The 27519-nt window shown below is 41.5% G+C and overlaps 1 protein-coding gene across 2 annotated transcripts in view; it reads right to left on the minus strand.

Moving 5' to 3' along the window:
- The window catches only part of SMPD3 (sphingomyelin phosphodiesterase 3), a 103469-nt gene that overhangs the window by 10096 nt on the left and 65854 nt on the right, over window positions 1–27519 (minus strand). For both annotated transcript variants that reach the window (XM_064386787.1, XM_064386788.1), the window contains exons 2-6: window positions 23918–25542; window positions 12129–12204; window positions 5722–5877; window positions 1565–1654; window positions 684–747 (exon numbers count right to left, since the gene is read on the minus strand). In XM_064386787.1, coding sequence (XP_064242857.1) covers window positions 684–747; window positions 1565–1654; window positions 5722–5877; window positions 12129–12204; window positions 23918–25249 — 1718 coding nt within the window. In that variant the 5' untranslated portion in view covers window positions 25250–25542. The remainder of the gene's footprint in view (window positions 1–683; window positions 748–1564; window positions 1655–5721; window positions 5878–12128; window positions 12205–23917; window positions 25543–27519) is intronic.

Raw genomic sequence — 27519 nt, forward strand, 5'->3', positions numbered from 1 at the left:
GTTAATTAAGATTTTTTTTTATTTCTTGTAACTCCCCTAGCTCAAACCACAGGCAGCTGTTTCTCAGTGTCAAACACTCTTTAGAGGTGATGCTGCACTAGTACCACTGGAAGATCCTGAGCCATATTTTTAGTTCTGTGTGCTGTGCAGTTTAATTCCTCTCTGTATTTGTGAGCTGGTGTTTTAGGTGTATTGAGCTCTGCAGTGAATGGGTAACTCAGTGGTTGTTGGGCTGGGGGTGGTGTTTTAAAATTTGTGGGGTTTTTGTTTGAGGTAAACTAGATTTTCTTTTTGCTGCCCTTTGCAGTGCTGTGACCTCAGAACTGGCTGCCTGCAGAGATTTCAGACAAGCTGTCCATGCACTCTTTTTGGGAATGCTAGGAGTTTCTTGTGCTATGGGCCTGCCCAGGTAGGACCAGCTCTGGGGACAGACAGACACTGCCTGCAGCTCTCTCATCTTTTCACCCACTGAAGCCAACCCCATCTGACTTAGAGACCCAGCCCTTTTCCTGCCCCCTTTATCCTCTTCCCCAAACACCCTTGGGTAAAAATTTGGTTATTTGTTTTGTTTTCAGTCCATAAAATACCTCTCAATCTGAACATCTGAAATTTTAAACAGCAAGAAATGAACTTGCTTTTTACAGAACTGTCTAAAACATGTGGAAAGGTTAGGAATTGCATACTTCTGTAGGTTATCTGGGGTGCACACTTCTTCATCATATAATCCTTCAGGATCCAACAGGGTACCTGTGAACAGAAAGGGAGATGTGAGTGTCCCAGCTCCTGGGATGTGCCTCTTGGGAAGCCTGCAGAGGCACAGGTGTGTGACAGAGAGGGGACTGCTCTGAGAGCAGTGTGTTCACTTCTCTCTCTGGACCTCCCTACTACCTGACACCTTGCAGATGTCTCCACACTTCCACTTTCTCAGCCCCCATGACTCTAATGACTTTCTCCTACCACAGAGTAAAGCCTCATTATTAAAAAGTTCTACTTAACTTTAGTATCTTCACAGTTATTAAAGCCCCTCTGGAGAAAGTATTAATTCCTGTTCTAAAATTTCAGTGAGTTCAACTGAGTCTCACCAGGTATTAATAACTCAGAGTTCCAGGAAATCTTTTGTAATACAAATCTTACAAGTTCATGGAGTTGATTTGCTTTGTTACATCCTCACTGGCAGTATTTACTGAGCACCAAATGGAACACTGAGCAGAAGCTGCAGGCTTTCACTGCCTGCACAAAGTACAGAAACAACGAATTGGCTGCCTTCCCCTCCAAGTAATCTTGAGATTATTTTAAAGGTAGAATATTTGGGGAAGGCATTCAGGTAGCTTGATGCACGACATCTAGAATGTGGAAAGCAGTTCAAGATCTCTGTTTGGTGCTTAATTATCATTCCACAAGGTATTGTTAAGGTCTATAAAATTTATGGTATAGAAATACCCCTTATAAATATTTGTCCTCCACCAAACTCTTACTGCTGGTCAGCTGAAGCAGCTGCTGCTTAGGGCAGGCTGTGGGTGGCAGAAGGGAGGTGTTCCCACACCGGGAGCTGGAGAAGCCTTACCGATTGCCCAAGGCTTATCCTCCCCAGGACCAACTCGACACGGGTCTTTGTAGTGTGTAAACAGAGAGTGCTGTTGCTCCAGCTTGTCCTCTGCAGGGAAAAAACAACCCAGGAAAAGGCACATCAGGCACATCAGCTCCTGTTTGTGAACCTGTGCACAGCTCTGTGTTCTGCCACAAGAGCAACACCAAACCCTCATTTTCCCTCAGCAGGAGAATCCTAAATACAAAAGTTTGATTTGAGTCACTTCAGCCACAGCTTTACTGCACAGCAGGATCTTGCCTCTGTCAGAAATTCCAGCAAATGCTTGCTATTAACAATGCTTTCCTGTGCTTTCTTAAAAAGTCTTTTCAGTGGAAGATATTTTTGGTAGTTTTCAGCTCTAAGCTAAAGTGAAAGTTTTTCAGTGCATTTCCCCCCTCTGCCACTGCCATTGTTTGCTTACACAGTACAAAACTCTTTTTGAGATAAAACACCCAGAGGAGAGCTGGGCTGGCTTCCCAATGGCAAAGGCAATGCCTGTTTTTGGGCATATTCACACATCTCAGTAAAATTGAAGATAAAGCCTTATGCTTTCTTTGCTTCAGAAGAATTCACTGACTGAATGTTTTCCAAGCTATAACAGATCAGAGAAAGGAAAGGCAATTGATAATTTGCTTGGGATGTTATCTACAGCATTAAAGCCATTCTGAACATAATCAGCATGACTATCAAACTTTAAATTAAATTCTTCCACTTGCTACTGTGCTCCTTGCATTGAAAGCATACAGCACATCAAGCTCCAAGGATCATTTGGTAAGAAATCCCACAAAACTGCACACACCAGCATTTCAGACCCTGAGCAAACCAGCAGGTTCCAGTTCTGTGAGTGCTGCTTATCAGCACAATCACCATAGCTGGGAAAGAAACTGGAACCTGAAAGTGCCAACAGCTACAATTCCACTGTTAAATGGCAAAGAAACCGCAAACAGCTCTCGAAAACTTCCTCACAGCACTTACAGCTTTTACAAGGCTAAAATATCTTGGCAATACTTGAAGGCTCTCTCTTGGGAGAATATTCACCTGAATTTGGAGCTGCTGCTGCTGCTGCTGCTGCTGTTGTGTATTTGCCACTGTCTATGCCAAGAGCACGTGTGAAAATGGGAAATAAAGTCCAAACCAAAACTCTGAACTGTGAGCTGTGTCTCTTAGAGCCCAGCTCACACACCAAGGATCCCATCAAATCTCCTCATGTAAAATGCTGGTCTTGCCAAGGAAGAAGCTGCTGATCTCTGGCTGAACACAAAGGTGGAGTGAAGCAGTGCTGTGTTCACAGCTGTCGGCTCATTTGCCATTTTGTTATTCAGAGTCTTTAGTGTAGCTGACTGATAGTTCATCTGTCTCATTACATCTTCCCACCCAGCTCTTAGTCTTGAGAACATCCTCAGAACTGCAAGACTGAAAAACTAATTTTTCAGGGAATCCTGTACTTGTAGCAGATGATTGGAAGACTGACCTTCCCTAAGTTCTGCCACGTGGGCAACACAGAGAATTGCTCTGTCTGAGCAGCCAATTGGTTTGTCTAATGTTTATGGAAAAGTAGAAGATTAAATCTTTGCCATTTTTCATTTCTCTGGGTTTTCCCTTGTTGTATCCTATATCTACATAATCTCCCTCAAAACCAAGATAGATTTAAAAATATTAATTTACAGCTGTGGGTCTGACCATGACAAGTCACAACTGATGACACAAAACTTTGCCCATCTGATTGGAAGGCTTTTTTTTTCTTATTCTAAAAGGTTTAAAAACATAATAGACTTTTACACAAGTCAGTCCAAAGCAACATAACAGCAAAGAACTTTCTGATAACATTCCCACTAAGTGTGAATTCCCTGTACAAATGCTGCCATAATGTTCTGTAAAGCTGGAGGAGAAAACTGAGTTGAAGAAAATTTGTCATAAGCATAAGGTCACTCATGGACCTAAAGATCTTTGAAAACTGTACTGTCAATATAACTAAGAATAGAAGCTTGGTATTCACTGAAACATTAATTAGCTGCTGTATCAGTCTGTGGAGTGGGGAAGGATACAGAAAATCACAAAGAGAATTACAGGAAACTAATTATTGCTTTAAAAAAACTTAAGATACTCAATTAACCTATAATGCTAGCAAATGTCCCTAAAACAATGAGTAATATAAAAAGGGAGGAGAGAACTTTAAAACATTGCATTACAGTACATATGGAAAGAAAAAAAAATTAAAAATAGCCAGCTTAATTCCAGTTTCCAGGCTGGGTGCATTTTAAAGGGGAGGGTGATGTAAATATGCATCACAGATAGCAAAGATAAAATTAATTTTTATAACCCATTTTTCAATCCTCTTTAGCAGTAGTTTACAGCTATTATTTGCAAAAGCAAATTGTTATTTTTGCTTTGTCATTCAAAAGACAGCTCAGAATTGCATTAATTATGCTCTGTGCTTCTTGTGAAAGATCTTGGGTAGAGTGCCAACACTTCTCAGGTGGAGAGTGCTGACCATATGTTCTACCTCACAGCTTCACTCCCATCTCTCTCTCCTCGTGCTGCAGAGCCCATTCACTCTCCGTTTGTGATCTGACTGGCCGGTCTCCCATTTCGTTTGCAGCAGCTTGTTTATTTCCTTGATGGACACCTTTGCCTGCAGGCCACTCCATCCAGCCAGCAGGATGGAAGTGAGATGGTCAGAGGGCAGCAGAGGTGTCTGTTTGTGTCCCAGCTCTGCCTTGCCCGGCGCTGCTGCGGCTCCTCGGCCTGTGGGGAGCTTGGGCAGATGGAGAGCTGCTACTGACCATTCCCTTCCTGTGTTCCCTCAAAACCTCCCCACCTCTGCTGCATTATTCTGCACCCTGAGATGTGTTTGTCTGCCTGCAGCGTTCTGTGGTCACTGCCACTCACTGCTCCCCTCACCAGAGAGAGCACGGCCAGCACTGGGACCATTCTGAGTTGTGATGGATTTCCTGTTTGTACATATGAGCTGGAAATGAGTGAGAGAAGGGCTGGGGTTTGGGCTGCTGGTCCTTTCTACCAAACTTTGCTAAAATCCTCCATTTCATGTGTTTGATACAAATAATGAGATTAGAGGTAACAGTTTGAGGGTTTTTAGCTCAGACAGTGCTTTTTGTTAAAATTGCTTCTGGTACAGGTGTTGCTCTCTACCTCAGTTACCTGAGATTTATAAAACCGACAGAATCCACTGGGTGCTGTTGCCCAATTCACCTGTTCATCCACAAACCCTGCTCTGAACTGTTGAATCCCACTTTGGGTGGGATTTGGCTGCAGCCTGAGCTGCCCTGGGCAGTGTCCCTGTGATGAGCCCTCCCTGTGCCTGCCCTGTGCTCTCTGTGTGGCAGCAATTCTGTGGTGGCCCCTCAGCCCAGCCTCTGATCCATGTGGCAGCTCCAGCCCAGCTGGAGCTCTGCTGGGTGCCTGAGCTGGACAGAGCAGGGAGGCTCAGAGGCTACACAGACACACCACTCTGCACCCCACACTGGCAGTTTAACTGGTACACAGCATAATATTCATGTTTGGAAAAAGCTTCCATCTCTGTGAGCTCACCACCCATTAATTAGGGTTTTGTGGATTTCTTTTTCTAGTACCCTCAGCATCCAATTAAAAGAAAAAAACAAATTTCTTAAAATAAAAAAACTCAAAAGTCCATAGCATCACTTAATTTTTTTTCCAAGACTGATTCACCAAAGTTGAATTCTCTCTGCAGCATTAGTCTCCTATGTCTGTATATATGTACTACCAAATTACTTTTAGCTGCATGAATTTACTACTTTTTTGCCACAAAAATCCCATACATGTCTCTCATCAGTAACTAAAACTGTTGAACTATGTCTACCTAATTCAAATAAAGTTAAACCACTGGATGAGTCCCCATTATTGCTACCACATGTCACAAATTATTGCTTTTTGTGCTTTAATAATTCCACAGACCTCATGGCATGAGCCAAGGGGAGTAGCTCACACTCAAAGCTCATACCTATTTTAGAAGTCTGCAGCAATTAAGTTTTCCTAGCAAAAGCCAGTCATAATTTATTATATAGTCATATACTGCTATAACCCACAGGGATCAAGGACATTTCTATTCCTTTTCAGGACTGGCAGACACCAGGAAAAGGCAAACCTTGTCTTACCAGAGGAGCAGTTATCAAAGTTGAGATCTCCACAGAGTACATCAAAAGCCACCAGCTCCTCTGGATTGGCTGTACTGGAGGAGGAGGTAGATTTTCTGAATTCAGACAGCCAATCTTGAAGCATATCCAGTTGCTCACATCGAACAGTTGTGTCTCCTGTAGCAAACAAACAACCAAAACAAGGAGTAAGACCTCCTGCTAGAATGTTACTCAGCCACATAGGGGTTGCTGAGCTATTGGCAGACATGCTGAGAAAAAGGCTGCAAGAAAAGAAATGGTGTGGCCAGAAGGGCATCTGTTAGAGCTGAGCCTGTTGGGAGCTCCATCAGGACTCTCACTTTTTGATTATTTGAAGTGTCTCCTTCTGGAGCCAGGCATGGCTGAAGAAATGAGAGGAGAAGTTCCCTGTGCTGCAGACAAGCACCCAAAACAATGATGTTTCTTGTCATAGGAGAATCTGATGCACTATGTTTATAATCAGGAATTCAGAGTTAAAATCCTACTTCAGATAGAACTAGACAGTATGGTCTGGGGTAAATCACTTGATCTTGCTTTGCTTCCTAATTTTTAAAAAGGAAAAGTTTAGCTTTCAAGTGTAAATAGTAAATACACATCAATGGTACATTTCAGCTTACTTGTACTGTAGTAATCCATCTGAGGGAAGGTCAGCCTGTTTATGGTCAAGAGGAGAATGCCTAAACTGGAAGTATTTTTTCATGTTTTTAAAGGTACATGTTGGAAACAGGTTTAGGCAGGTGGAAATCCAGAAATAAAGAACAGGATCCTTTTCACCAGTTTAGGGAGTTACACCAGGATGTGCCCTGTTCTGCATGGAAGAGCTGAGATTGATTGGTTGCCAAATGGAACCATCTGACACACAAAACAGCTCTTTAATTACAGCAACTAACCACACTTAACTTCAAGCACATCAGGTGACATGAAGTCTAACAAGAAATGATTACTGACTCTCTCTTACAAAGAATACAGCAAATCATTTTGATGTGGACAAAGGAGCAGAAAGATACATTCTAGAAACAATTCTTTACCATATTGTCTTTCCTTTTGTTTTGTTTTCATTGTCCCTAGAGTTAACAGCTAAAAAATTTCTTGTTTCTGACTTTTAAAGATATATCAAGTCAGAACAACATTACTTTTCTTCAAAATAAAAGATTTGTTTTCAAATGCCAGATTCAGAAGGAAGAGTAGCAAGCCCAAAATTACTTAGTCTGAGCAGAATTTTACTTTGACATAATTTACTACTTTTTAAAACCTGTTTATTTATGTATGTCCAGAGCTACTTTCAGAGGCCATTGTGGAGATGGTGAATATTTAATTCTGCACCCTCACAGTTTATTAATCACTCATCTCAACTGCAGCTGTCACCAGGACTCTTTAGAGACTCTTAAAAAGTGAGCTCTGCAGCATTAGCACTGTCACTGCATTAGCACACACAGGCCCCAGCCACAAGGGCTTCACCTTCCTACCACTACTGCCCTGTGAAAGGTTGGAATTTCAATATCATCTCTGGGCAGGGGTGAGCAGGAAGGTGTTAAATCAACAGATAAATGCAAACAGAATCAGAAATGTTCAGCCAAGGATTATTTGATACTATGCTAAATAATTAAAAGATATATTGATAAAACCATGACTAGGGAAAGAAGATTTTAAGTAGGTTTTGACACTGAGTCATCTCTTCAGGCTGGTAATTCCAACAGCAAAACACCTGATTTTTTTTCTTCTGTTTGTGCTACTTCTAACAAACCTTTACCAGCTGGGCTGTAATATAAAATCAGATGTGTTTCCCAGGTCTATTCCCTAACCTACAGTTTCTAATTACTTGTACCTCGGGTTCCCATTGTACCCTACTCACACAGCTTGGGAAAGCCCCACAGTGAAGATGGAGCTAAACAAAAGCCCAGGAAATAGGTCACATGGAATAAATGGAGCCTGGAGCAGGTGACCCTCACTACAAAAGGTGTGCGTGACTAACAGATCCTGCCTGCTCAGCTACAGATAGGGGAGAAATTACAGATTCATGGAATGTGAGAGGACAGAGTCTCTGCAGATCCTCCAGTCCAACCCTTCTGCCCAAGCAGGGATCACCTACAGCAGGCTGCTCAGGACGTGTCCTGTCCTTGAAAATCTCTGTAGTTGGAGACTCCATAACCTCTGGGTAGCCTGTTCTGGGGCTTTGTCATCCTTGCAACAAAAACCATTTTCTTGTGTCTAAATGGCATTTCAGTTTGTGCCCAGTGCCTCTTGTCCCATTACTGGAGCCCAGTGAGGAGAGGCTTTTCCATGTTCCTTGCACCCTCCCATCAGGTATTTATACTTGGACAAGAGCTTTCTCCTCCTGAACTGTCCCAGCTTTCTCTTTCCTGGTGAAGCTCATTCAAATTCATGGACTGTCTTCCTTTTGCAGCATCTGAATCTTCCTCTCCTGTCTCCTCTCCTTAGGCTGTACTTTTCCTGACCTGCCATTGTTTCCTCATAAGGAGCTTTTAAGCATGGTGCTTGTTGGAAAGAATGCAGTAAAATCTCATTCCCCACAAGGTCCCAATTACATAAATTGCTTCATTTTCTAAGAAATGCTTTTACATTCCTGAATGACCAAGGATGTTTCACTCATTTTCTGTGAATTATCCATCTGGCATGGCTTCACCAAATGAGAAATAAAATAACAGGCTCATTACCACATGGGCATAAAACTCAGGCAGCAACCTGTCCCAGATCAGCACAAAAAATACGGAATACCCACTTAACTGAAACACAAAAAGGTAAAATTCTCCAAGAGAAAAATCAAGAGACACACAGGCAAAATGATGTTGTATCTGATAAGATGCATTGTTGTTACTGGGAAAGCATTAGCTGCATTGTGACATACACCTCTCTCTGAGGATGCTGAGCCTTTGTAAAAGCCCTGCACAGCTTTTAACCTCAGGGCTCGACAGGTGAACCTTGGAGCTCTGGGAACATGACTTCCATCTGTCTTCAGCCAAGTGTGCTCTTGTGGCAGCCCAGCATCCCTGGCTATCCCCACTAGAGGTCACAGAAATAATTGCTCTTCAGAGCACTACTGGGAGCAGGGGCATAGAGTCAGCTCCATTTCCAGGACACAAGATGGGATCTCTCTAATGAATCCCTCTAATGAATGACTTGAATGCAATTGTTTTCTAGATTAGTATTATCCAGCTCACTGCAGCTCTCAGCAGGTGCTGCATGTATCCACATGCAAAAGTTACTACTCAGACCCCAGTCTCAGCAGCTCCCGGTGATCAATAACTTTGGAGATGAAGATAAGTGAACTCATCAAACACCCAAGTAGAAGAGAAGCCAAAGTTGCCTCCAGTACACTCAGGGAAAAAGACATTTCAGTAAATACTAACAGAAGAGAATTAGGTAGTAACTCCCAGCAAAGGTTCAACTTCTTAAACATTCAGATAGAATCAGTGATCTGACTGCCACCAGGGATTAGCCAAAGAATACAGATTTGTGCTAATTGCTCTGCACTCTTTTCTTCAGTAACTGGCCTGGAAAAATGCACATAATTGTGCTGTGATGGGTTCCTGCAGTCAGCATTTCTGAATTCTCTGAAAGCTCCTTTCAACTTCAAATTTTCTAGAAGGATGAAAGGGTAATATGGAAAACTTCAGCCAGCATAAATAAATACTTCACCTTTGTTCATTGTAGAATAATCATACTTGCCCTTTCCATTCACTTTGAAAACACCTGAATGAAACCCTGGCTTCAGTTAGAACTCAGGCAAAAAATTATACACTGACTGCTCTGTGCTATTCTGAAAGACATTGGAAGGAGCACTATGGTTGTAGGACAAAGCACATACAGGCGTAGTCACAGGAAATTAAAAAATCTAGTGGAGGCAGAGCAGTATGGGATGTATTGGCAGGGAGCCTGGGGAAGAAGAGCAAAAAAACCTTGCAGGGTGTAGGATGTAAGGCCTAATCACAAGGAAGAATTGTTTCCAAGTCACAAACCCAAGGCTTCAGCTCAGCTGTGAGACAGGCTGTGTCACACCTGAGTGTGTGCACTTGTAACACTTAATCCAGGGTAGACTGAGGAAATAAAATAAACCAAAGTAAGGACAAACCACCTAAAACCCAAAGGAACAAAGCCCCCTTTTATTCTCCTGGGTTCCTCCTCTGCTGGGTCAGGTCCTACAGCAGCCGGGGGTAGCACAGCTGAGAGGAGGGCAGGACAGGCTGCCCTGCTGGGGACACACAGGCTCTGCTCCTTCAGGGACACCTGTGGAATCACTGCCTAAGGATGTCAGCTATTCACTGGAGCTACTCCTGATTGCACCACCACAGCTTCAAACACTGAGAGAGATTTCTCACTTCTGCTTCAGCTTGTGCAGGCTTGGGAGCCTGAAACTGGGGCTGGAGAAGTGTGGGTTCCCAGCAGCTGGGCTGCCAATGGCTGCACTCACACCCAGTGCAGAACAGGGATGTGAGCAGGTTATGAGAGAGCATCCAGCAGGCTTCAGATGGGGCTGGAATGGCTTGAGGCTAACTCTGTACTGGTGGCTTGGTGGGGTGTCTGAGAGACGTGACTCAACGGGACTCGGGATGTGGGTGGATTCAAGGCAGCAAAACCTGTCCAGAACATTAATCACTGGCTAATCAACAGACATAAAAGAACCATGTAAAATTAACAGCCTTGCAAAATAATTACATCAAATCTCATTAAAGGATCCCTTAATTTGTCACTGAAATGCAGCTATTTCCACAATGGAAATAAAGAGCTTCTTCATAGCAGCAACCAGTACCAGGCAGAGTCCTGAGAGGAAAAGCTACATCTAATTCTAACATTTCTTGAAAAAGGTGAGGGTCAGGTCTGAACAAACAGTAATTGCTCAGAACAGAGTTGAGCCAGCACATACCTTGAGAAAAGCATTAGCTGCTGGTCCCTGATCATAAGCAGTTGGATCATTTCACTTTATACTTATGTAAGTATCGGAACTGTCAAGTGTAAGTTTATGTATCCTAGAAGGGAAACCAGGTTGCACTCAGCCATGTGTGACAAGATGATTTAAATGGCTGACCTTTTAAACACTGCTTGTTTTTATAGATACACATCTTTACATCGTTAGACTGGGGGTTTGGATAATTTGTTTAATGCATGAATGTTATGAATCAAGTGATGCAAATCAGAAAGCACAGCTCTGCCAAACTTACGAACATTAGTTTTCCATTTCATTACATAAACAAATACAATATATCTAGGGACAGATTCTTAAATCATTGTCTTCTCTAGTTGAATGTAGTTTGAACCAGATAAGCCTAAAAATACAAAGCAGGAAAATAAAAGACTGTGTTTTACCCTTGAACAAATTTTAGGTTGACTTTGTAAATAGAACATTACTTCCTCTTTCTTCTTCCCTCCCCCCTCTTCCATTTTAATATTTTAGGGATTTCACAATGTGGTTATCAAGGACTAACTGAGAATACAGGACTAGGCAGTAAAAAGGAACAGGACTGAAAACCAGAAACAAAACCCAAAAAACTAAACTAAACTGGAACAGCAATAAATCTCAGCAATCCCACAGTACATTACCGTAAGTTAAAAATAGAAAAGCAGAGAAGGATGTTACATTGTTAAAAAGAAGCTGAAAAATTCATTAATCTTTTTTAGAACCATGCAGTGTCTCTAATGGACTTGTGGGACTGGCAGTTTTGTTCCCAGGTCCGTGTGTGGCTGAGGCAGGGCTGGAGCAGCAGAGCAGCCCCCAGGCTCACCCAGCCACGTGCAGCCCTGGCTCGCCTGGTCCCAGCACATGGGCTGGCAGCAGCCACTCTGGCAGGGCTGTCCTGCTCCCAGCAGCACGAGAATCACAGCCATGTGTAATGAAGGAAGGGTACCCAACCCTCTGGCTAAATAAAATACTGATCATACTCAAAGTAAAGGTCTGTAGACCCTACACCTACTCTGTACAGAACTGCTTTAAAACATATGACCAAGAGAATTTCCCAGTGAGTATATCAACTTGGTAGTCATTTATGGATGAAAGCTAGAGAATTTTGGCTTTTTCCACCAGAAATCAGCAGCTAGAATTACTGTCCCAACATATAACTTCTGATTATCCCCCAGTTATGTACAAAGACATTTTTGTTTATATGCTGGCACTCACCGTACGGGTTGTTAAATGGTGTTTGGTAACAATGATAGTAATGCATTTCTAAAATACCAGTATTTGGTTAAGGGGGAGCAAAGAGAAGTTCCCAAGGGATAGTTTTTGCTTGTGCCCCATAATAATTACTCTGAGACTGAAGATGTGAAGGGTTGGAGATACTTGTCTACCCTTTTTTGCATTATTGCTCTTGTGCACAAAATTACCACCCCAGGCCTGGAAATAGTGACAAACAAAGATATGAATCTTAGGACAGTACCTGCAATAGCTTGCAAGTGAGTGCAGGAAATGTATCCCACAATTCTTTGGTCCTGAGGTGTACTTCCCACTTGCACCTGGAAGGGAAGAAATAAAAAGGTGATTAATGAAAGGGCTCATACAACTCTACTTCCAAGCCAACCTGAGCAGCCTTTTTTACCATTCTTTCCAGCCAACTCCATTTTGAAACCAGAAAAAACTACCAGAGACACACCCTGAGGCTTCCTGATCTTACTGGGGCTTGAGGCCAGCACACTGACCCTTTGCACATCACCATGTTCAGTGTTTGGATTTTGATCTGCAACCCATTAAAAAATGTTACTTTCTCCTGTTTTTGCAGTGCCACTGGTTCCCTGTCCCAGCTCTCATTCCTAGGTACAATTCAGGCCCACCACTCAAGTGCTTTATGAACCAGTATTGCCAGCAGCCTGCTTCTTGCTGCCTGTGTATGACTAGAATGTGAAAGGAAAAATGCCCGGAAAAAGGATGAAATATTAAATAAATATTGGGTTTGATCATGTTTTCTCCATTCCACTGTAAGTTTTGGATTTTGACGGATTTTTTACAGGTGTTGGGGGCCTTGGTGTGCCTCAGCAGTGTTTGCCTCCTTCAGCTCACAGCAGCAGCCCCCATGCCTGTCAAGCAGACAAAAAACACTGTGTGGAATCCTGTTCTTCCACACAGAAGAGGAAGAGCTTCCAGGGAAGCTGGAATATAATATAATTCCTCATCTATATCTTAAGCTGCAATCCTTTAAAAATGTACTTGCAGGTAGACACACAAGCAAATTAAAATCAACTTCTGGTTTAGGTTTTCACCTCTACTGAGAATTTGGGCAGTTCAGGACTTAGCTGCAAATCAAAATTCCCAGTGAAAAGTGGATAAATTTTGGATTGTAGCAAGAAACTGGTTTGAGTCTATGGTTTTCTTGTTGACAGTTTAAGTGGCAACACTGCATGAATTAAAGAAAATGCCCACAGAGGAAAGTTGTACCCAGGGCTCAGAAAACACCACCACAGATGACTCTGCTTCACAAGGCTAGGCTCAAATTTCATCTGACACCTCTAAATAACAAGCAGAGCTCCATTTCATATGGGCACAATTTTGTCAGCTTGGTTGGTTTTCTTGTTTTTCAGCTATTCAAGAACCAGCTGATATATTTTATAACTGAAAAGGCAGCTTTGCAGTAAGTGAATTTAGAAGTCATTTGTACTTAACAATGCCTTGTTAACTTTGAGGGTTTGTGCCAGCCAGGGGAGTAGGTAATAAACAACTGGCATTATTCTGTCCTCAGTCTGTTCAGTCCTTTTTTAGACAGTTTTACAAATGGATATTGATGGTGTTCTTATTGCTGTTGCCATTCAGCTAACCTGCTCCAGGGAGGCAGAGGGAGCCAAGGCAAACACAGGCAGTCACTGGTGCATCCCCCCCAGAGCAGGAGATTCCCCTGAGCTCCCAAGATTGCAGCAGTGTCAGAGGATGGGCAGCTGTGCTGGATGGCTGTCAGGGATGCTGCAGGAGCTGCACTGCACACACCTCTCCTCCTGCCTGGACATCTCAGGGTCACTGCTGAACCATAAGGAGCTTTCTCTCCAACTTTTTTATGAAACATAAGCCATTCCAGCAGGAAAGTGGAAAACAATTTATTTCCTCTGCTGTCTGGGACAGGCATGTGAATGAACCATCTCTTCCAAACTTATTAATTCAAAATCAGGGTTTCTCTTCAACACTATTAAAAACTCCCTAAACTATAAACTCTACTTGTCTGCAAATGTGCAGTGTTTCCTGCAGCAGAGGGCAAGTGTGGATTGGATCACACACTTTCCAGTGTCACCATTCTGGAAGGAGAACATTGCACATAAATTGTTCTTCCTTAGAGCAGGAGTGTGCTCCTTATAATCCCCTTATTGACTAAAGCAGATGGAATCATTCCAGCATTTCTATTCAAAAAGCAGAAAATATTTAATTGTAAAAGCAGAACACCCAAACATAAATTATAGCCCAATTGAGAAAAAGAGTGAGCTCAAACTGGCTTTAGACTTTCCTGTGCAGCCCTAATGGAGTGCCTGACAAGGCCCTGTACTCCTCAACCAACTTGTGCATAGGATCATACTCATTTCCATTAATCATGAATAAATGTGTACTGTTCAGTGTGCCTGTGTGCTCATATGGACTTGGGATCTTTTGCTCTCAGAGAATTGTAAGAAATGGCCCAGGATGAAGCCTGGCTGTGCTCTCTGGTGGGGCTGAGCACAGCAAATGCCCACGGGGATGGTGCCCCAGGGCTCTGCTGGAACACACAGTCCCACAGGGAGAGGAAGGGGCTTTCATAAGCACTCTGCTGATTCAAAAATAAAGCTCAAAAGCAAGAGCTGAAGACATTAACATAATTAGAATTTCTTTGGAAAATGCCAGCATGGAAGTGCATCCAAAGCAGTTTGTCTCCCAGATTTCACATTTCCTCTAGCTTTTTTGACTTTAAGGGCTTGTAGTTTCTTTTGAGAGGCAGTACTGATGGCAACCACTAAACTGAGTATAATCATAATGGAAGCAAATATTTGTGACAACTACTTGGAGAGTAAATAAATACCTTTGCACCCTCCTAGTCAGTTCCCAGCTACAGTAGAGGCATTACTGTATTAAATACAATCTGAAATAAAATAGAAAGAAAAGTCTGTTTATTCAGTCTAATTTGGTGTTTCACAGATGGACAAGGACTGTGGGTTGTGCAGACAGGAAACCTACTTGACCTCTGAAATACTACAAGCCCTGTAATTCTACATGAAAGCATTCTTTTGTGTGGCCAAGTAGCTATTTCAGATGTTGCATTTTCCAGGCTGTCCTGGATGCTGCCGGGGCAGCGACGTGGCAGGAGGACAGGGCTCCAGCTCAGCCTCCAACGTGGACCTTGGCACGAGGGCTCTGCTGCCACCACACCAAGTCAGCACTTCACAAATGTAATTTTAGCTGCTTAACACAGAAGAAGCATCTCCAGTCACATTTACAAAGGAAATACATGTAAACAAATGAGCCAGAGTGGCTCTGTCACCATAAGCCTGACTTTAGCTCACCTCAGCTGCTCTGCATTGGTAGCTGTGTGTCAATAACACATTTATTAACTCATCCTTCTGCAGGGACCTACTTCAGGCACTGTTTCTAAAAATCACCATTCAGTCTTAGTTGTGCCATGAGCCATTCCTCTTTATGTATGGAAATGTACAGGAAGAAAATATCTAAATATAAGGTCCCAATCTTTTAAAATATTTATTTTAAAATGATCACAGGATGAAAAAGTTATGTGACAACCTGTTAAAGTCTAGAGGTAAAATTAAAACTGACAGAACTTGCTTGTGGTTTACAAAAGTGTCCAGTTATATAAATTTCACATAAAAAATTAGCCTTTTTCACAGTTATGCTGAAATATGCAAAATTTATTCCAATTCTCACTAGATTTGCAATAATCAAATTAGTCAAACATTGAGAAGCTAAGAGTGGATTCAGATCCCTGTTACACCACTGACCATTACATTTTGTTTGCTCTTGGGAGGGGGGCATAAAAAGCTCATTATATATGGGAAAGACATTTTTCCCTTAAGAGGGAAATCCTATTACGGGTGTGTTTGGAATCAAAAATGCCAAAATTTTCTGCTGCTGCATATTTATATTTGTCCCCTACCTACCTGCAAATGAGATAAGAAAGTGCAAAACTGACCGCTCTGAATTTTTGTTTTCCAAGTGCTGGCTGTGCCAAGCACACAAAAGTACTTGACATCAAGTACATTTTATTAAAAGATTTCATCTCAGTGCCACAGCACATTAGTACAATCTGTTGGAGACACCACGCTGGGACTGTGCTGTGCAAGACTGGGGATATTCCTGGAATTGTTTTGCAAAAGCTTGTCCTACATGACTGAGGAGTGGTCTGTCCTCCACTGAGACTGGTATCAGTAATAAATGGACCATGAAAGAAATCAAGGCAACAAGGTTATGGCAGAAAAATCCTTGTTGAGAGGAAAAAGACACCTAATGAGTAGCAAGAACTGAAATTTTAGAGCTGCAGCAGGGAAAAATAACTTGAAATTTAATCACACTGCTTGCTATCATGGGAATTTCCTAGGCTAACTGGAAAATCTTGCACATCTCATGTTTCCCATATGCTGGCACAGTAAGTATACAAAGCTTCAAACCTGACAAATACCTTGTCTCTTAAGAGTTTATATTTATACACATCTGTTCCAGCAGTGCAAAACAATTCTATCACATCTGGATGTCAAGAAAAGCATCAACAGATACTTGAACAAAACCCATGAGAATGCCGCTTCAGTCCTGGGGCATTTCTTTACCACCTTGAAAAACAGCTTCAGACAGGTCATTGCTGTGTTAGTAAATCATCAGATGCTCTGAGTAAATGCTCCTTAATGATTAAAAATTTAAATTGTGCATGAGAAATCTCATCTGATTAAAGAACCAATCTAGAATCTCAAATAATGACCAATAATATGTACACAAAACCAAAACATTTGTTATGAGGAGAACTTAATCTTTAGTGACATTTTCTAGCAGCTTCACATTGCCAGGAGGGAACCATTCAAAAATAAAATAGTTTCTTAAACGTGTACCCTCCAAAACAAAGGAGTTATTTACATACAAATCCAAGCACATGTGATTGCCTCTCCCTTCAGGGGAAGTAAATCCTGGAATGCACACCAGATGGGAGTTAAAGTTTTGGCATCCTCATGGAAAAAGTTCTTCAAAAAGTCTGCTACCCCAGAATCTCCATGTGGCCAATAAAGCCAGAGCTGGGAAAGGTAAATAACCTGCCTGTAACACTGAGACTTCTTCAGGTAAATTGGGATCTCCACAGCCTAGCTCCAGCTTCAGCCAGTATAGTTTAATCACATCTTGGGCTGTAAATGAGCAAAACCTTCCATTTCATCCACTTAGTGACCATGGAGGTGTCAGTTTTGTCACTGAAACAAACGTAACTATAGTATTGCTCCCTGCATGGATCTTCTGAAGAGGATAAGTCACCAAAGTACAGAACTCTACAGGAAATTAATTCACAGTCATGGCAGGAACCACACTAATGATGGTCATGTTATGAAGAAAAACTCACCAGGCTGAAAGAACCTCTGCATCCTCTGGGGAGAAAAAAACCCTCTCTCCCTAAGAAGAGAAGTATGAACGTGGCATTTGTAAAGAACATCATCTGCACAGGGGCCTTGAGTAACTCTTTGTGTTGGAAATAAACCACCTCAGACAGAGAGTAAGTGCAGGGCACAGAAACAGAATTTACAGTCTGTAATGTAATGTGACAGTGACTTACTCCCACAGAAATATTCATCTTACCATATGTAGCCAATATTGTTTAAGTTCAAGGGGAGCTCCCTTAAAAAGAGCCTGAGATTCAACAGAATTGCTGTGGATAAAGCAGCTGCACATGCACAAGGAGTGGCATTTCCACACACACTGGGTGCCCTGGGATGTGCTCTGTGCCTCCCTGTTCCACTGCAGTGGGGATGTCATTATGTAATCCAATGCAATTATAATGACTTAACAGTGAGGAAGGGAAAAGAAAGAAATGGAAACCACAATTTGTTTTCTTTCCAGTGCAACATTTCCGTAATCCTCCAAATAGTATCAACCGCTCCTGGACTTTTTTCCCATTTCAGCAAATTTCCAATACAAGCAGGAGAGGCAGCATTAAGAACCTAACTGGGACACTGCTAGGAGAAGATGCCAAGGAGAACTTGCAGCTACTCCCATTCCCACTTCAAACATTCCTGTTCCACAGAGAGGACATAGATTAGTCATAACTCCCAAGAAAGGTGTATTTTTGGTTAGCTGAGACATGGTGCAAAAAGATCTATCTTATTTTCCATCCTTCAACAGCTCTGCCTTTTGCCTTCAGAAATATGTAGCAGCTTCTAAAGAAGACACATTAGTTAAATCCCTAATTTATTATAATAAACATGTTTTTAAAGTATATTAAACAAGTTTAAAATGCTATAGAAATCACCTGAAAATTGTGTGTTGCTCTGCAATTCTTTATAGCTACATTTGTACTTGCTTATTTCAGAATCCTGTTTTTTCCCCACCTGCCATGTGCAACAATTACTGTTCCATGAACTCAGAGAATTTGTTATTTGGCAAAGCTTCATTAAATGTATATATGAGGCAAAGTGGCTGTAAATTGGTGCCTCAAATGAAGGGCTCTTCCTCTTCTGAAGAGGATAAAGCCCACGACTCACATTTTCTCAAATCTGTATTTCAATCTGCACAACAGTTTTTATTTATCCCCATTAATGAAGGAGAAAAGGACCATGATTAATAACATTAATTATATCAAAGTGAAGGAACATGGTACAGTGCCATGGTAGAGTCTTTTTTTTTGTTCTTTTTTTTAAAAAGTCTCAGTTCATTGGACTCCATCCAATTCCTGCATTAACATTTTACAGCAGAGACTCAGCATGTGGAAAATGTTTAGGTTATCCTCCTGCCTTAAATGGCACAGCTTTAGAGTCATCTAAACAAATTCATGAGCAGCACTAGACATTTCTTTCATACATCTTGGGATAACTGTAGGTACTGGACAACTGATCAAGGACAAGAAAATCTAACCACTGGAAAGTCTAGGTGTTCTTTGGCTGGGGGCAGAAAGGAGCCATTCCCCTTTTCTGTGCACTCCTGAGCTCCAAAATCTCCCCCTCAACCCAGTGTGGAAGTGCAGCAGCTGCCCCTGCACTCCCAGGCACAGCTCACATGGGCTGGCTTGGGACAGCAAAGGCAGATTAAATCACCCAAGTGAAATGCATCTGCAACAGAAATATCAAAAGGGAGAATCGCAGACGTGAATTTAGGGAACCCTTGTTTTCTCACACAAAGCAGGCTCCTTGAGAGGAGAAAACAGTAAAAATTCTGCTTCAAAACAGTTTTGCAATCAGAGCTGCTGCTCCTTCTACCATCTGTTACAACCATATCAGCTCTTTGGAAAACAAGTTGAGCTTTGCACACAGAGCAAAGGTTGCTAGGTTTCCTTTAAGCAATGAATAATAACACGTTCTCTGCACAATTACTGTACTCCCTGAGAACAGCCTTCATTTTCAGAGAATTTGAAAAGTAAATCTGTTAATAACCTTAGGAATTAATATTAATTAAATACAACTTCTTCCAGAAATCTAGCAAAATCCACAAGACATTCTTTTTCCTTTTGATTTTGAAGAGTACTATTAACTGTTCAAACTTCCCACATCAGACTGCAGTTTTGCATTATGCTCACATACTCTGTTTTAACTTAGAATTCTTATTTTTGCTAAAATTGAGTCTTTTGGCAGATGCCAAACCCTAGAATAGTTTCCTACTAGGAACAGTAGGAAGCACAGCCTTCTACACACCATCTGTATCTCCCAGACCCATTGGGAGCAAGAAGCCTCCAAAATCTCTCTCAGGCAACAGCCATTTTGAGAATGATGCCTCTTTCACTCACCTCCCTACTCTGACTGTGCATCTGCAATCTAGCTTAGATTTACATTATTCTTTCTAATATTACAATTTAAGGATAAGAGAGGTGCAATTTGTCAGCAAAAATGAGTTTTTATTAGATTGTTACACCTGGAAAAATATGGACAAACTCACCAGGTCAAGTTAAGGATGCTTTCCATCTACTGTCCAAAACTCACACAGCATCCCTGGCACAGCATAACCAAGGCTCCACACTAGATCCTCTGTCTAAAGAGGGATGTTGACATTTTTAAACCATCTAGTAAATTACAAGACAGGTGATGCATTACACAATTTCTGCTCAGCATTCATTGACACCTTTTAAACTTGATTTGACAATGCTGATTTGGAAAATCAACATCCAGTTTCTGAAAAGGATGTATATTTTATAACTCCCTTTAAATCCATCACAACTACAGTGCATCAACATCATGTGTGAGCCAAAGCTGCAGCTGCAGAGGAGCTGAGACCACTGCAATCTGCACCACGCTCCAGACAGACCTGTCCAAGCCAGCATTTCAGTGCCAGTCACCAGCACAGGGGCTGTGCCAGGCCCCCTTCCCACCTCTGTCTGCAGCTGAGCAGCAGCAGAGACAATGGAAGTTACAAAACCTACAAAGTGACTCCAGGGCTCTTCTCTTCGGCATTTTAAATTAATGTGAAATGCCACGCTGGAACAGAGAGTCTCAGCAGAGCCTCCCAAGGGCCCAGACTGTCAAAGTATGAAAATGGATTGGTTGATTTATGTATTTGCTAACTTCTCCTGTGAGTCTTTAGTGGCAACTAGGAACAATGGTTTAACACTTCAGACATGAAACTGCCACCTGGATGTGACATTTCCCCTCTTCATAAATGCTATTTTTTTCAGTGATCATGTTTTTCTTACATGCCAATGAGACCCTCAGATAAAAGCACTGGCAGAGTTTGAAGAGTTCCAAGTGCCAAATGCAAATTAGTCCTCTTTGCAGAAAATGGACTTCACACAATGGCTCCTCCCAACTACATCATCCTCATGTCTTCATCCTGACCCAGAAAAAAGCAGCCTCTACATATGGAAAAACCAGACTGAACTCTGTCAGGAAAATGCCAGCAGTAGCACCTTTTGTGGCAGACATCCTTAGGAGGAGAACAGAGGCAGACTTCCTTTGCACAGGTCTCCAGATAGCTGTTAGGTAGCATGAAACTGTGCTAAAAGCCTCTGTAATTTACTTCCAACTTGGCTCCTTGGTTGTGACACCCTAGGTGTTAAGCCACAATGAAATCACTTTACCTTCCTGTACTTTAGTTTCTCCTTCTATTAAGCAGATATTGACCTTTCTTCATTATGCACTCTGAGGCATAGGAATGAAAAGCAGTGGGTAAGAGCTGATTGTTATTACAACTACTAATAATAATCCTTGAGCTCTGTAAGTCTCTCAGGTAAAATAATTTTGTATGACTAAGCAAATCTCTCAAATCCTTCCAAATCTCTGCCTGAACTTTACAATCTAGGTAGTGAAGACAGGGCAGGGAAGACAAGGGCAGTGGAAAATAATTTCTTATTCATGGGAAACAGAACCCATTTTAAAATGAAAAAATGTGAAAAACACTTGTACCAGGGTGGTAGGGATCTGTTTGTATCAGAATCCCCCAAAGCAGTTTTGTAATTTTCAAATTATTTCAACTTTCTTTAAATATTTAGTTCTGGAACCTTTAATTTATCTCCCTAACAGTTCTATTTGCAGTAAAGAGACAATCATAATTACTAAAAAACAATCAGATTCTTTCTCCGAACATTCTTCTGAATTTAGATGTTGGGTGTTTCTTAAGGTTCAGAATAATTGGAATAAAGGCTTCATCCTCCCCATGAGTGGAAACATTAACTGACTTTATCCATATTTTCAAAACTTATGAGCCTTCTCCCCTCAATTGCTTTGCACAACTTTTGGCTTCTAACCAACACAGAGAGCAACTGCTCCTTTACTCAGAGATGGAACAGTATCTTTCCAAAACAAAACTCAATTGATGACTTTTCTACTTCAGAAATGGGAACACTGCATTCCACAGGAGTCAGGAACTTAAAAATCCAGGGTTTGCACAGGACAGAGGCTCAACTCCATGCCCCTGTGGAGTGGGAAGCAGTTAGGACACTCCTGTGAGGCTCTCTTACTTTTTTTAAAACCAGAGAAACTCTACACAGGACTGGCTGGTATTATGGACATTCAGAATTCTGTAAGGGCCAGTAAAAGTCCCAGCTGGAAGCAGGGAGATAAGCTGTCCCTTGGGTGGCAGAACATCACCTGCCACCCAGAGCTCTGGTAGCCTCTGCCAGCTTCCTGCTGCCCGGCAGAACAGCTGCAGGCTTCTGAACTTCCTGCACTGATTCCTGCTGACTTCAGAAACAAACCAGGCTTTCACTTACTGCATGCAGTTTTTGTCTCTGGAGTCCACACCCATCCAGTTGCTGACTGAGCACCACACCAAGAAAAACAGCCTCTAAACCTACTTTATTTCAAAGAAAAATAGTTATTCCTACTCTATGTTGTTGCTGTCATCAAAGAAATGAAATATGTACAATTGGTCATTTAATATACAATTAAAAGAGAAAGTAAATTCATGTTAAGATAGAATGAAAGATATTTTAGATATAAAAAAAGTATATCAGAATGACATAGACAGGAGGAAAAACAGTCTTAGGCTGGGCAGAACTCTGTTATATTCAAAAGAATGGAGTCATCTTTGGAACTTTATAATAATTGGCCTCTATTCCCTGCTCAACTGTAACATTATTTAACAACTTGGTTCCATAATTAAGTTCATCTTCCCAGTGGAATCTTGAAAAGAGGCTTAATTTTCTGCAAGAGAAATGGAGACATTGCAGCCTGCCTAGCAGGGTGGCAAATCAATGACTCAGCAGTGGGCAGTCAAAAACAGATTGGCTTTAATCTCTTAATCCCCAATATATGCATATGTTCAAGGGTAGTTTTGTGACCCCAGAAATATTTACATTGCACAAGATCTATGTTTCTTTTTTGCTTGCAGCAATTTGTGATGAAAAAATAAATTCTTGTTGTTTATAAACACATAAGAGTGCAACACAGATAGTTTAGATCCAGTTTTTGGAAATCTGTATTCAGATAGGGATTGGCTTTTATTTATGTCCATGAACATGAAATACTGAACTATTATCAGAACCAAAATTCTATATTTGGGGAGTGTCTTACACAAGTCATAGTACCAAAAGTTTTTGCTTTGGTTGAAAACTACAAATGGAGTACAAAGCCTCCCACTGATCCTTATTCACAATCCATATTCTTAATAGCTATTAATGTCTTTTGTTGTGTAACTAGAAAGTACATATAATTTGGACATCTGATGTACTTTGCCAGTGTTAGATAAGAAGTTCAGGATTTAGTTAGAGAAACCCACTCCAAACTGTGACTAAATCACAAAATCTGAAATTTAGTATTTTGGACATTTTCAGATCTTTCTAGGTTGGGGTCTACAGACTTGCATCTCTGGCAAAAATTTTTGGTTCTTGATTAATCACAAACTAGAGAAGCCCACTTTCCGGGTTAGAAGCAGCACAGCCAGATTCTCCCAAGAGTTAAGCATGAACAGCCACTAGGTCTTGGAAAAGCAAATGCAGACTTTCTGCTTTTCCTGATTTACAGACATACAACCCCAGGCTTCCTGTTCTTTCTACCATTAGTTAATTTATGTAAACTGTGTTAATAACGCAAAAAAGCCTGCGCTCCCCAGTGTCCCAGGCACATTTGTCTTGTTTATTCTTCTTCATATCTCTCCTTACTAATTCTTTTGCAAGCAAGAGAGCAGAGTAGCCATATCTTTCACTGCAATTCTTTTAGTTTTATTATACTGACATTTAGACATTTGATTGTCTTTTGATTGCCAGACAAACACACAACGAGCACAAGCTGGTTTCCAACAGTGATGCTCATTGTACTGTACTCATGTTATGAGGCTTAGAATTTATGCATTTTCTTACAGAGATTTCTGTAGAGAAAGAAATTAAAATATCATGAAAATCACTTCAAATTTTGAGTCTTGAAATTATACTTGAGTTCTTCCTCCAAAAGTCCCTCATTGTTTCAAACACATCCATCATTTTAACACAGTATTCAGGCTACAAATCCAACAAAGATTGTATCTATAACCCATTAGGTTATATCAGGGAATCTAAATCTTAATATTCCCTCTGTTGCAGTCTAAAGAAATGTGAAAATAATGTAACTTTATAACTTGCCACATATACAGAGTCAATACTTACAGCTTCAAAAAGGCTCTTACCTTGAGAAACAAGGCTCCCTTGGAAGCCAAGGAGTCCATTCCTCTTCCATTGGGGTAACAGTGATAGGCAGCATCCATAACAGGATAGCGGCTGGCAAAAAGTAGACCACTGTTCACAAACTTAAAGCTACAGCAGCCATGGCAGCTGTAGACCCCAACATCATAGACGATGTATTCAAAATAGTGATGGAGCTGCTCTTTCAATTTCTCTGCAGCTCTTTTGTCAAACACTTCCTGCAAGCACAGAAAGTCCAGGTTGGCAGGGAAGAAAGCAGAGATCTCATGATCAAAGGTCTCATCTGTGTGTTTCTTTTTCCGCACCGAAGTCTTCTTCATGATTGAAGCTTTGTAGAGGAGCTTGTTGTTGACAGTGCTTTGGTCCACTGTACCATCTCCAACACGGACTTTGACTAGGGACTCTCGTGAGGCAGAGCAGCTGTCTAAACTCCCAGAATCTCCTTCCTTCTGTTTGTGGTTTGGTGTTTTTGAGACCTCTGCATCACCTTCCAGTGACGGCTCTGCTGGGCCACTGGCACGAGCCTGGCCATTGACGGTGTCTGTTTCTGTGTCTGACATGTGGCCATTCTCCTCTCCATTGATACGGACAATGCAAGTGTTTTCTTCTCCCTCATGTGGCTCTCCACTTCCACCTTTATCTTCTCTGTTCTCCTCGCCATTGTTTGAGCCACAGTTGTCTCCTTTGTACTCCATTGATGTTGTCCTTTTGATGCCAGCATTAACAGTGCGGTTATCTCCGGCCTGGGGGGAGACCAGGCTGCTGAAACTGGCTGCACTGATGGATGTGTTGGTAGGAGAATCTATGTATATTTTAATCTGTGGCCTGCTCGCCCCATTTCGGATCCTCCGGCCAATCTCTTTAGCCCTGGCCTGCGTATTGAAAACGTTGTTAAATCTTGCCAGGGAATCGGGCAGCAGGCAAACATTGGCACTGCCAAAGCAGAAGCTTTTCCCACTCCCTGCTGCCTTCCATTCAGTGAGCAGTGTGGCTCCATTGGCGTGGTTCTTGTCTTTCAGCCTGGAGTAGATATAGGGCCTTCTGGCTGACTGCAGCGGGGACCAGAGCAAGAAACCAATCAGAGCAAATGGAAGAGAGGCCACCAAGAGTGCCAGGTAGATGGGAGTGGTAATAATGATGCAGAGTGCGTGAAAATAGCATGGGTCATCTGCTCTTTGACGTTTTTCATAGGTGGTTGGAACAAAAGAGCCCACGAGCCTGTCTGCTAGCCAGTAACATGGGAAAATCAGGCCCCAGGAAAAAGAATGCAGAACTGACAGAAAGCTGTTGGGAAATGGAGAAGTGTATAAAACCATTGCAACTCAGTTATGACAACACTTCAGGGCCTACTACATGATGTCACTGTGTCAAGCATCCATAAGAACACTGGGAGAGGGCTGGGGAAAAAGGTCCAGTCAGGAGATTGCTGGGGTTTTTTTTCCAGCGAGAGTCAATAACAAAACTTTAAGAGCACCATTTCACTGTGTTGGAGTAAAAATGAAACAAGGCCACTGTTTTCGTCTGGCTTTTTGGCATCTGTATTTGTCAAAGGATGTCATTGTTCACTGGGGGCTGCCATAATGAAACTCTCCAGAGGCAAAACAGAAACCTGCAGAAACAAAAGACAAAAGTATTGGAAGTTTAAGTAACACTTATTGGAAGTTTAAAGCAGATTGAGTTTTTCTCACAACAATTAAAGACTTATTACATATAATGTATTTAGATGGAAATTGGAAAGGTTGGATCAAGGGAGGATTTGGGAGGGTTTTGTTTTGTTTCAATTATTAGCTCAGCATAACTTCACCAATCTTATGCAACACGTTTGAGTTCAAAGAAATAAGGGACAAGTCAAGTGCCAAATAACAAATGCTTGGCATTTACTCAGTGCCAAAGGCATTTTGGGATGCTGATAATAGGGGGAGACTGGCAGATTTGTTTTCCTGGATGATTTTTAGCATCCTTCAGTAAAAATGCTCAAAAGTGACTCTGGCATCTACACATCAGATAGGAAAAAAATAACCTAAAACCTATCCAATTATATAATTATCATTAGAAAAGAAAAATCTCTAAAGAAGTTATTCTGTTCTACTGGGTGCTTAAAATGCTTTATAAAAGCCCTATTTACATAATCACTCAGCAGACCAGAAAGATTCTTGTTTACAGCAGTGCCAAGGGTAAACAGAACGTTGTGTTTGGGATCTGTGAAGTGAGGACAGACTGCAAGCCTGATATTCCAACTTTCAGGCTGACAGCCTTCCTGGCGAAAGGTGTAGCAGTGTTGCAGTATATAAGGTCAATTTGACTTTTACTATTTTAAAATAACAGACCAGAAGAAAATGCAAAAGCTCAATGGAGCCAATAAAATTGCCTAATTAAGTCTTCAGTAGGTGTTTCCTTGAGCATATGATGACAGGATGTTACAGCTCCCTGGGGATCATAAAACCAAGGGACAGTTTTGTAGATAGAGTAGTAGAGCAGTCAATGCCTGCTTGGTGATGTGCTGAAGTAAAGAAAAAAAAAGAATCAATTCTATACAACTCTTGCCAGTTCTATTATGGACTGCAGTATCAATAATCTACAAGATACATCTACAAGATAAAGCTGTCCAGCAAACCATGAAACACCCAACTAAAACAGCTTCACAAAAGCAATTATCCAGATTGTGGAGACATACTGTGTAAAAGGAATTCATGCTTACTGCAGATCCAACATACTATTGTGAATTTGTAAAAATGGAAGAAAAATTAATGCAATCACAAATCTTTTCATGGAATAAGATTGCACAGCACATGTCATGAAGGAAATTGGTTTGGACTGAGGTTTGTTTTAACAAGAACCTGATTCTCTGTAAACACCAAAGGCTGTATGATGGTTCAAGGCCACATTGGTGACTCCCACACTTCCTCTGCCTTAAAAAGGGTGAGTATCTTTCAAAATCAGGAGGGTTTTTGACCAGGTGCCAGCTGCATTTCTCACTGCCAGCCTGCTGAAGTGAGGAGGCAATAACTGTATTCCATGCATTTTGTTCCATGAATTCTAATAGAATTCCCACAATTCATGACACAGAAGTACATAAACCCTGGTACCACAGCAAGCTTTAAAATATAATAGCTGGACAAAAGGGAAGAGGGTATCATTAGCTGGAGGTCCTTTAAATTTTTGCATATTGCAGACAGAAGACATAGACACGTCAAGGTCCTAATTAAAAAACCTCTTCTTGCAAGGAAATTATTATCCTGACTTACTAAACTTACAGGTGAAAGCAATCACAAAACTTGCCAAAGCTCTGTCACAGACTCACTGGCACACACATAAACAAGAACTAAGTTTCCTACTCCTTGCTAGAAAATCCTATGCATGTTAGTGCCTCAAAGCCACCCCAAAAAAGAGAATTAAGAGGGTCATGAGAGACAGATTTTATCTCAACAAGATCTTAACGGGTGAGGGAAGGCACCATGTGAGTCAACAGGAACTTGGAAAACATGACGTCAGTCACATCTCTCCTAATGCAATGGTTTAGATGGAGCCTAAAGCTAAAGTGCCTAATTCCTTGTGATGAAGGGTATTACTTGGTAATCCAATGCTT

The sequence above is a fragment of the Passer domesticus genome, chromosome 12 (genome assembly GCF_036417665.1).
Source record: "Passer domesticus isolate bPasDom1 chromosome 12, bPasDom1.hap1, whole genome shotgun sequence".
NCBI lineage: Eukaryota > Metazoa > Chordata > Aves > Passeriformes > Passeridae > Passer > Passer domesticus.